The sequence below is a fragment of the Schistocerca americana genome, chromosome 4 (genome assembly GCF_021461395.2).
Source record: "Schistocerca americana isolate TAMUIC-IGC-003095 chromosome 4, iqSchAmer2.1, whole genome shotgun sequence".
NCBI classification, from domain to species: Eukaryota; Metazoa; Arthropoda; class Insecta; order Orthoptera; family Acrididae; genus Schistocerca; species Schistocerca americana.
The window spans coordinates 658,387,663-658,399,719 of NC_060122.1; the positions used below are offsets into that span (position 1 = coordinate 658,387,663).

At 44.6% G+C, this 12,057-nt stretch overlaps 1 protein-coding gene across 1 annotated transcript in view; it reads right to left on the reverse strand.

Moving 5' to 3' along the window:
- LOC124613678 (hematopoietically-expressed homeobox protein HHEX) overlaps window positions 1-12,057 on the reverse strand; it is a 162,676-nt gene that overhangs the window by 19,171 nt on the left and 131,448 nt on the right. Inside the window, exon 3 of the mRNA XM_047142395.1 lies at window positions 6,142-6,192. Coding sequence (XP_046998351.1) covers window positions 6,142-6,192 — 51 coding nt within the window. The remainder of the gene's footprint in view (window positions 1-6,141; window positions 6,193-12,057) is intronic.

Consider the following 12,057-nt stretch of genomic DNA (forward strand, 5'->3'; position numbering starts at 1 on the left):
GCATCGCTTCATCGTTATCCAAGGGAAGTTCTCGAAGGTATCATTTAAGTTTTCGAAGTAGGTGAAAATCAGATGTGGCCAAATCGGGAATGAAAATCGGATGTATGGAGGTTGATCGATGACAGTGAACTCTTTGAATTCGAAACTCGATATATGCACACTGTTTCTCACGCAGCGATTAGTTCCCTTACACACTGTCATGTTACACACTGCTATTCGGACCCTTCCAGCGAGAAATACATAGGAATACATAGAAATGAAGAATAAGGATGCAGAATGTTAATAAGGTTTGTTTTATTTTAATACTTTTCACTTTAAAGAATCACAGGAATTACTTTTCAGCACGCCTTCACGTAACACAGCGTCTGCGGAACGAAATTTTCTTTTAACCTGTGTTTGGCGGCTGTGGAGTTGAATATAAGAAAAACAGTCTTAGCATGTAGTAGCGAAATGTCGTCTCGGAAGAACAGATCGAGCAAATTAACAGATTCAGACATGTGAAGTGCACCGAATGCCAATCAGATGTATTGTCAAACCTAACAATATTCGTTATCGAGCTTATTTCACTTTAAATGTAAATCATCGACCAACCTGAAGTTATTTTGAACGCGCTGATACTGGAGACTATAAGCCTACTACAAGGTTTACTTATTGTACAAGGTGGGGTAAATACACTACTGGCCATTAAAATTGCTACACCGAGAAGAAATGCAGATCATAAATGGGTATTCATTGGACAAATGTATTATACTACAACCGACATGTGATTACAATTTCACGCAGTTTGGGTGCATAGATCCTGAGAAATCAGTACCCAGAACAACCACCTCTGGCCTTAATAACGGCCTTGATACGCCTGGGCATTGAGTCAAACAGAGCTTGGATGGCGTGTACAGGTACAGCTGCCCATGCAGCTTCAACACGATACCACAGTTCATCAAGAGTAGTGATTGGCGTATTGTGACGAGCCACTTGCTCGGCCACCATTGACCAGACGTTTTCAATTGGTGAGAGATCTGGAGAATGTGCTGTCCAGGGCAGCAGTCGAACATTTTCTGTATCCAGAAAGGCCCGTACAGGACCTGCAACATGCGGTCGTGTATTATCCTGCTGAAATGTAGGGTTTCGCAGGGATCCAATGAAGGGTAGAGCCACGGGTCGTAACACATCTGAAATGTAACGTCCACTGTTCAAAGTGCCGCCAATGCGAACAAGAGGTGACCGAGACGTGTAACCAATGGCACCCCATACCATCACGCAGGGTGATACGCCAGTATGGCGATGACGAATACACGCTTCCAATGTGCGTTCACCGCGATGTCGCCAAACACGGATGCGGCCATCATGATGCTGTAAAGGGAACCTGGATTCATCCGAAAATATAATGTTTTGCCATTTGTGCACCCAGCTTCGTCGTTGAGTACACCATCGTAGGTGCTCGTGTCTGTGATGCTGTGTCAAGGGTAACCGCAGCCATGGTCTCCTAGCTGATAGTCCATGCTGCTGCAAACGTCGTCGAACTGTTCGTGCAGATGGTTGTTGTCTTGCAAACGTCCCCATCTGTTGACTCAGGGATCGAGACGTGGCTGCACGATCCGTTAAGCCATGCGGATAAGATGGCTGTCATCTCGACTGCTAGTGATACGAGGCCGTTGGGATCCACCACGGCGTTCCGTATAACCCTCATGAACCCACCGATTCCATATTCTGCTAACAGTCATTGGATATCGACCAACGCGAGCAGCAATGTCGTAATACGATAAATCGCAATCGCGACAGGCTACAATCCGACCTTTATCAAAGTCGGAAACGTGATTGTACGCATTTCTCCTCCTTACACGAGCCATCACAACAACGTTTCACCAGGCAACGCCGGTCAACTCCTGTTTGTGTATGCGAAATCGGTTGGAAACTTTCCTCATGTCAGCACGTTGTAGGTGTCGCCACCGGTGCCAACCTTGTGTGAATGCTCTGAAAAGCTAATCATTTGCATATCACAGCGTCGTCTTCCTGTCGGTTAAATTTCGCGTCTGTAGCACGTCTTCTTCGTGGTGTAGCAATTTTAATGGCCAGTAGTGTAAAAGTAACCCTGAAAACAGAGTTCTGGGATACAAAGAAACAGAAGAGGGAAGGAAATGTAGCTCTAACCAGACTGTAGCAAATGTTGAAAGTGACTACCATTCATCTCTTGGCATTTTTGGGTCCAGTTCAGTGAGTTGCTGAAGGTGGATCGAAGCTGGACTGATGGAATTATATGTAAATTGAAGGTGGAGAGGGGATAACTGCTGGAATTACTGCAGTCTCATCCGAAATGTTCTGCTGCAGGTCTTGCAGACTGTGAGGGTTTTTGCGATACACTTTAGACTTGAGGACTGCTCACAGAAAGTAACAGACAGATCAAGTGACCTGGGTGGCCAGCAGGGCCGTGATCAGACTGACTACTAACAATTCTGTCAGACGTGAAGACTTTGCAAATGTGCTGCAATGAACGGATGTGGGTCACAAGGCAGGCGTACACATGGTGTGCGGGTCACGGGGTGTGGTTATATGCATACATTCACGTCCAATCGTATCCACCTGTCCGGACCACCTTTATTTGACACATCCTGTAGTATCGCAATATTGGCATTGGACTATTAGATGACGGTTCTTAACTGATTGTATATCAGATAATTATCATTGTCATACTCGGGATCCTGCCTATTTCTGATGACAGATCAGATTAACAAATGTTTCTCGAAGTGAAAACAGTCTGTACGAATACTGCATTTATTGGATTCACAGTTAAAGTCAATAGCAATACAGTCTCTAATGACCTGAACGTTGATGGGACATTAAACCTTAATCATTTTTCCTTTCTGCAACAGCAGTTGTTTATAACACTCTGTTTAATTTTTATCACAGTTCTCCTTTCATTCCGCTATAAGCCACGTCACTATATAGTAATTTCCAAATTATAAGTCAGGTTCTAGTCCCCCTCTCATGATTCTTAACACATAACTATTTATCGTCTGTAACCTAGGTCAAGAATTAAATGTGCTAGTTCTGCTCACAGGCATACTACTTTCCTTCATTCATAGCTCCTATCATTTACATCTCTGGACACTCAGGCATTAATCTTCATTCCAAAGTATGACTCAATACAATATTTCACAAATATGTCGGTCGATGCATTTCGTTGCTCCCACATACACGATAAACCACGTTCCACGACAGCCTATGGCAAGTAACACCACGTACGGCCGAAGCGTTATTACGCGTTGCAGAAAGCATTCTACAGTTCCCTGTTTAAGAAGAACACGTAACCCACCGAAGATACTCCCAGGAATGCACAACACTAAACAAGCCAACCTACCCAGCATAAAGTAATAATCGTTTGACGGTGTATGTGACTCTTTCAACCCTTGCAATGTATTGACGGTGTAGTATATAATATAGATCATTGAGTATCTATGCTTTGTCAAGTGTGTAAGTACTGTCACAGACGAGCGTCGTATTACTAGTTAGAAAAATACTTAAAACCAATCCGGGATCGAAATTTGTTTAGTTCTAACAATCTGCGTAACTGCGTAACTGGATAACTTGCAGCGTGCTAGCATGCTAGACAGGAAGGTGAACTAGATCTAGATAGAATCAGTGCGGCAAATTCACTACCATTTGCCTCATACAAAGGCCAGCCTGAGTGCGATGTTTAGGGGGTTATCCATGTCCGTTTAAGCTGATCCTAAACCTCTATGCAGCTACAATATTATAGCAAACACAACAAAATGTATACGATTCACAGGCAGATGGAGCACACGATATGCCATACTTGAATGGCTACTGTGATGACAGGATATACATCTGGCAACAGTCAAAATAAAAATAATAAATTCGCCAGATTACCTTAACATTGGGCCCCGTTCGACGGGAAAACACTAGGGAAGACAGAGAGGGACTGAAAAATTCCCTGAGAAAATTTCTTAGGCGCTTCTTCAACACATGGGAGTTGTATGAATACCTGGCCGTCGAAAGATTTTCTGACATGACTGCTCTGACTGTATTAATACTAAAGCACAGTGTGAAAGGTGGAAGCTATTGTCTATATGTGTGATTCGTGGCCTTGATATTTAGAAATGAGAGAGAGCCTAGAAGAATAACTTAGTACATGTTCCACCAATTCACGGGGTTGCTGTGGAGTAATCCGCTGTTCCCCGAACAAATTTTTCTCTCTGCAGCGGAGTGCACGCAGGTTTGCGACTTCCTGTCGGATTAAAACTTCTTGCCAAACCGGGAGATCAACCTCGAGCCGAACGGCAAGGTTCCAGGTTCGTATCACGATCGGGCACACCGTTCGCATCTGCCAGGAAGTTTCAGCACGGTATGTGTCAGCTGTGAGGGGCATTCACATGAAAATCGAACAGCCGCCACAACGGAGCCATGGAATGGTTCATTCAGAAGTAATCATCAAATTGGTTAGGATATTTATCCCACTGGAAGACGACAGATCAATTCCTGTTTCGCAGAAAGCGCTCGGTCGCTGACGAATTCATTCTTGCATTTCCTCGCCCAGCAGAATACGATGTCTATGCATGTTCTTATGCAGGTCGCCAAAGATGTGATAATCACACGAAAAAAATGGTTCAAATGGCTCTGAGCACTATGGGACTCAACTGCTGTGGTCATAAGTCCCCTAGAACTTAGAACTACTTAAACCTAACTAACCTAAGGACATCACACACTTCCATGCCCGAGGCAGGATTCGAACCTGCGACCGTATCGGTCGTGCGGTTCCAGACTGTAGCGCCTTTAACCGCTCGGCCACTCCGGCCGGCGATAATCGCACGGTGAAAGATCCAGGCATTACTACGGATGATGCAATGTTAGACTGTTCACACAAGTTCCGACAAGGTCATGAGCACCTTCAAGTGCAGGGACCCTCTCTCGTCAAGTTCCTAGAGGGTGGAACAACAATCATTGTGCAGTGCTATAAAGACACGTTGCAGAAACTCCATCGCACCATAAAGTCAAAAGATTCAGGAGTGCTGTCGGACAGAATCATCCTGTTGCACGGTAACATCCACCTCCACAGTGCCATCACTGCTTCAGTCATTTGGTTGCGAAACACTGTAACATCCTCCTTAGAGCCCCGATATTTCATCATGTGATTTTCACACCTCTGACGACCTGAAGAAAGACATCGCAGACGTTGGTTTCAGTAGGACGAGGAAATGCAAAAGTGGGTCTCAACAGGTATTGATCGTCTCGTCTCGCAGTGGGCTGTATGTCGTACAACCTGTGGGGATTATAACCGGAACCGTTTCATGGTCTTGTTGTGAGTGCCCTTTATAAATCAGCAATCTTTCTTCTTCTTATTTTGCTACTGCCGTTATCCCGCATTTTGCGCAGGGTCGGCAGGGTTAAGTGCGGATTTGGCATGGTGAATTTTAAGGGGTGGCCAGATGCCCTTTCTGCTGCCACTCCATACCCCCTGGACGGCAGGAGGGGCCGCGTGGCGTTAGCCGAGCGGTCAAAGGTGCTGCAGTCATAGACTGTGCGGCTGGTCCCGGTGGAGGTTCGAGTCCTCCCTCGGTCGTGGCTGTGTGTGTTTGTCCTTAGGATATTTTAGGTTAAGTAGTGTGTAAGCTTAGGGACTGATGACCTTAGCAGTTAAGTCCCATAAGATTTCACACACATTTGAACATTTTTGAACAGAAGCAGTGTATCCTAGCTGTCTGCGTCTAGTGTAAATCGTGAAATAGTGTGAATGCGGTTCAAATGTCTGCGAGTCGTGTAACTGAGTCGGGACGTTGGGACCAGCCCGGTATTCACCTAGTAGGATGTGTAAAACCGCCCAAAAACCACATCCAGGCTGGCCGGCACACCGTACGTCGTCGTTAATCCGCCGGGCGGATTCGATCTGGGGCCGGCGCGCCTACCCGAGTCCAGGAAGCAGCGCGCTGGCGCTCTCGGCTATCCTGGCGGGTCCCTTTATAAATCAGCAATAACTCAACGAAAATCAAGAAATTAGGCTAGTATATCCGTTCCAGTGATTTCTAATTTTACGTTGCAGTAAAATGGAATTTTAAATGTTAATACTACTAGGGTACCTTACTTCTCAATTTGTGTAGTTGCAAATGTTGGACTAATGACTTTACTTACTTGGCTTGCTCTCCTCCATTTCGCCCTCCTATTCTGGAACCAGGTCTTCACCTGAAACGAAATAACCACAGTTAATCTATGAAATTGATCTTGTCGGACAGAAGTAACTTATGATTTCCCAAGCATATCAATACGATTTTGCTACGCTCAATGTAGAAATGAATTGTATCCTTTTCCTGTGTGAAACAGAAATATGGCTCCTTATGACTTGTGAAACATTTTAGTCTCCATTCTTTGCTTTTTTCTTCGATTATGATCAATAGTTAAGTTCTTTTCCGTGTCGTGGAAAGTTGTGGATAAAGAAGCCGCAGTCGTTGCTGCTTCATTGATCTAGATTTAAACACAGCGGTTGAAAACAGCAAATTGAACACAGAACCAGGAAATAAAAGATGAAAGACGTGATTGTTAGTGTGACAGTTCTCGTCACTACGCGTCAGTGCTTTTATTATAAGAAATATTAAATTTAGACGCAAGTTACAAAATCTTTAAGTGTGGGGGATACGAGCAGCCGAGAGGCGCAGCAAGTGGCCGTTCACACATAAAGACAGATGCTATCGTAGCGGAGTAACGCGGTATGGGGTACGGTGATCCCGCATGAGATGATCGCTGGGAGCCAGTAACGGGTTGGTGGAACGTGTTCTCTGTTTGACTGCCAAAGCAGAAAATTGGATAACGATATTAAACCACGGAGACGGCGAAATAGTAGACGAAAATTAGACAAACTGAATAAGTACTCTAATATCTTGGAAACAATATAACACTTGGTGGACGAAGCAAGAACGACATAAAAAGAAGCCTAGTATAGGCGAAAAGAGAATTTCTGACCAAAAGGATTCTACTGCTATCAAACATTGGCCTTAATCTGAGGCACGAATTTTTGAAAATGTACGTTTGCAGCACATCAATATACGGAAGTGTACCATGGACTGTAGCAAACATTGAAAGAAGGGAATCGAAGCGTTTGGGATATGGTGCTACAGAGAGATGCAGAATATGAGGTAAACTGATGTGGTAAGAAATGAAGAGGTTCTCCGCAGAACTGGTGAGGAGAGGCTCATTTGCATAACATTGATAACAAAACTGTACAGGCTAGTACTGTGTGTGTTATCAAGGAATATTTTGCATGATATTCGAAGTATAATTAAAATCGTAGAATGTTTATAGGACATGAGGGCTCAAATGGCTCTGAGCACTATGGGACTCAACTTCTGAGGTCATTAGTCCCCTAGAACTTAGAACTAGTTAAACCTAACTAACCTAAGGAAATCACAAACACCCATGCCCGAGGCAGGATTCGAACCTGCGACCGTAGCAGTCTTGCGGTTCCAGACTGCAGCGCCTTTAACCGCACGGCCACTTCGGCCGTCGTATAGGACATGAGACGAAACAATTTTTATCCAACAAAAATGTCAGAGGTCACCCTTTCTCCGCTAAGGTTTCAAGAAAATTGTGGCGCTAATGATGTTCAGAGGCGGTGTTCAAACAGTCCTCTGACGAATAATACTTTAGAGATTCTGTGGGAACTGTCTGTCTGGATTAATGCACAACTAGTATCTGCGTGCTAACGATTGTCTAAGACGCACAGAACAACCAGCTGTTTCACCAACAATGACTGCAAGTTCAGCCACACGGGCAACCTGTTCTTCAGTATCTCGTATACAAACGTTCACCTTCATAAGAAATCCATTGGAGTTTAGCAGCATCTCTAATACAATATCCGTCACATCGTAGTTTAAACACCGTCTCTGAATATCGCGTCGAGACCTTCATGGAGCGGGGAAACCGTGCACCTGTCACATATCTGTCACATAACAATGTCTTTACTCCTCCTCTGAATAGAGTTAAATTTTTATACTTTTTTTTCACCCTATTCATCCAAGATGTAACTGAGAACATTGGGTATAATTGCTGCTCTGAAATGAAGAGCTTTCCACATTGAACCAGTGACAAATGTTGTGGGGAAGGTGAACCAAAGACTGCTTTTTATTGGCAGAACACTTATAAGATACAACAAGTCTACTAAGGAGACTTTCTTCACTACGCTGGTCCTTCTCCTTTTGGAGTACTGCTGCGCCGCATGGGATCCTTACCAGATAGGGTTAGCGGAGTACATCGACAAAGTTCAAAGAATTGCAGCACGTTTTGTACTATCGAGAAATAGGGGAGAGATTTTCACATACATGGTACAGGAAACGGGGTGGAAATCAATAAAACAAAGGCGTTTTTCGTTGCGGCGGGATCTCCTCACGAAATTTCAATCACCAACTTTCTCCTCCGAATATGAAAATATTTTTCTGTCGTCGATCTGGATAAGCAGATTGGCTTGGCTCTGAGCACTATGGGACTTAACATCTATGGTCATCAGTTCCCCAGAACTTAGAACTACTTAAACCTAACTAACCTAAGGACATCACGCAACACCCAGGGATAAGCAGACACGAACATCATAATAACATGAGGGAAATAAAAGCTCCCATGCGGGTTTGAAATAACAGAATTATTATGAATGTGGTTCGATGAACCCTCTGTCAAGCACTTAAGTGTGATTTGCAGAGTATCCATGTAGGTGTAGATCTAGAAGTAGGCGAAGTCAAGAATATTTGTACGAATTGCATTCCAGATGACAACACGTTTGACTGCCTCGATATACATATATGAGTTAAGAGATCCCTTCTTATTGTTTAAAAGTACTGCACTACACCATAATATTCATCTCGTTCCCCACAAGCAAATAAAGCTGTTTTCACCCAATAAGCACTACATCTGCGAGAGATAACAAACGAAGTGGTACATACGTTCCCGAGGCCACAGCAACGCCTCCTCAGGATTAAGGACACCTAAGTAACGGTTGGTTACAATTAAAGTTCAGTAATTCACGGAGGTCAAATGTGGGCTGTAAGCATCGTATGACAGCGAAACATGGTAGATATTCTAATGCGTTAATGCGAAACCGATTTACGTTGGAAAAAAATTAGTTTCAATTTCGGCTACGAGGTGCAAATCTGGCGTTGTACACTATACGTATGAAATCATGACATACACGTGGTCATGGGGCAACCCATAAGGTCAATAAGCAGTATGGCTGTCGAGAAGGGAGACTATGTGCTGTTAGTGAAACTGTTTTATGTGAACGGCTACAGTTACAGTACTGAATTGAGAGAACATCGCCGACTGGAAGGTCGGATGAGAAGGCCAGTGTCATTAAATGGTTTCAAAAACATGATAACGGAATTAGAAAACACGGGAGAGCTTGGTGTGGCACTTGGAAGGCGTCCTAGCCCGGTGGATGTTATTGACGAGATTGCTGTTGCTGTAACTGACCATGATGCATCTACTCCAGGCAGTGCTGGTGCTCGCGCAGTGTCACGAGAATGGTCCATCCCATGTCAATAGTACGGAAAGTTTTGCAGTCTGTACAAGATAAAGGCGGTGCAGCAACAGAAATATTATGATCCCCAGAAGCGTTCTAAATTTGCTCTTCGTATCGAAATTGGTGATATGTGGCCGGGCAGTACTTTATGGGGGAGTGACGAGGTTAGTTTTCGCTACAGGGTGCACTGAATACACGTAACTACCGAATTTAGGGTACTGTTCAAATGGTTCAAATGGTTCTGAGCACTATGGGACTTAACATCTGTGGTCATCAGTCCCCTAGAACTTAGAACTACTTAAACCTAACGACATCACACACATCCATGCCCGACGCAGGATTCGAACCTGCGACCGTAGCAGTCGCGCGGTTCCGGACTGAGCGCCTGAACCGCTAGACCACCGCGGCCGGCTAGGGTACTGTTAAACTGTGTGTTGTGCACGAAGAGGGTATTCGCCAAGTCTGATTGTGTGATGTGGGTTCACAAGCACCTTTACTGTCGGTCCATTCCTCTTTGAAGAGAGTACGCACAGGGGTGCTGTCAGATGTACCATGGCGTCTGCGTGCTATCGACACGACCTCCTTGTACACCATGTGATTCCTGCTTTGGATGAGCGCAATAGTGTAGAAACCATTTTTTAAATGTAAGATGGGCAACACGTCTTGTCACCTGCCCAGTGAAAGATCTGCTTAATGCTACCTTCCAAGAATGTATTATCTCCGTAATTTTTCTAAATGCGTGGACTGCAAGATCACCTAATAAGAATCCACGTGACTTTTGGCTCTGGGATATCTTAAATAACGTATCCACCACGGACACGTTCGGTCTCTATCTGATCTGAAGGCCAGTATACAGGAACGCCTTGCACGGATTCCACCAGAGCTGCTACGTCCTTACATGGATGCAGCATCTCGTCGGCGCCACCGGTGGTGATGCTGAACAACTTGTGTGAGCGGCAGTTAATAATAAAATCAACATTAAGCCTTTCTCATTTGTCTGACCTTTTCTGCCCACGTCCCGCTCCTAATCCATTGTACATGGAAACATTTCTAAACGTTCCTCCTGCATTCTCAATGCCAGATTTACACGAGGTGACCAAAATTGGAACAATTTTTTTCCAGTGTAAATTGTTCCCACATTAATCTATTAGGGTAACTAGCAATTATCGATGTCATACGATAGTAACAACCCATATTGGACCTCCGTGAGTAGCTGTACTTTATGTGTAGTGTATTAAGCACAGAAATTCTACGATTTCGTCAATACAGGTAACGTGGTAGATCTGTTACATAACCGACAAATAGAAATAATCCATAGCACAACTTTTAAGAACGTAAACTAAAAGTATGGATCTCCAAGCAAGTCGCCCGCAGCTAGGGGTCTAGTGGCTAGCGTTGCTGCCTCTGGATCACGTGGTCCTGTGTTCGATTCCCAGTCGGGTCGGGGATTTTCTCTGCTCGGTGACTGGGTGCTTGTGTTGTCCTCATCATTTTTTTATCATAATCTGGGACGATGGTAATAGGGGACAGTGAAAAGATTGGGAATCTGTAGGGGCGCCGATAACATCGCAGTTGAGCGCCCCAAAAACCAAATATCATCATCGTCATACAAGCAAGCCGCTCGAGACTCCTCCCCTACTTCTCCTAAGGGCTATGCTTACCTAATACTTGATCGATAGGTTCTTTGTCAGCAATTCGAGGAACAAATGGTTACCTCGGGACATAGGCCACAATTACTTGAATAAATTACATGGTATGAGGAATGTTTTGAAATTGCCATAATTGTACTGGATGTGTGACCTGTCCTCTTCATTAACTGGCTCTCCCAGATGCGTCATGACCCTCAGGGAAGTCCAGAATGTTAAAAAAGGCAGTGCTGGGTTACCTACTTATCAGTACAAAGAGAATATTGTCGAGTCAAATTTTTAAGTATTTCACAAGTGAGCCTGAAGATGACTTGTTCGGCTGTTAAGCTACCGCATTAAACGGGATTACATAAGGTGGCAGTTGTTTAATTCCTGTGAATCAGCTGAGTATGTGAAGGTTGTTTAGGCCCCTGTGCCCCTTCTAAGCGTCTTATCGACGGGCGCTGCTTGGAAGCCGTGCCCAAAAAACCTGATTGCTTCACGCTGGCTGTTTATCTTAATCCGTGGTACGGTCGGAACGAGGGAATAACATCTCTGACAATGACGCCAAGATTTACGGCCGGGGCTTCACAAAGGCTGCCGATCAACGTTATCTGCTCGGCCATCGCCGCAATAACACAACGACGAAAGAGCCAGAGAGATCGCCTTAATTGCGCTTGTCAACATAATCCCTGGTCTGAAGGGTGTCTCAGCAGCGGCGCCGCCGCAGCGAGTGTTGCGGTCGCGTGATTCGGACTACACAGCTGATTCTCAGAACGCGTAGTAACGGGAAGGATGGCAGTGTCAACGATTGTACGGACAATACTCACGATACGCAACTTTTGTGATCTGACGTGTACGTGATATTGAAATACTTCACCAGGAAACACTGTATGTCAAAGTATGAGGAGGTATGATGCA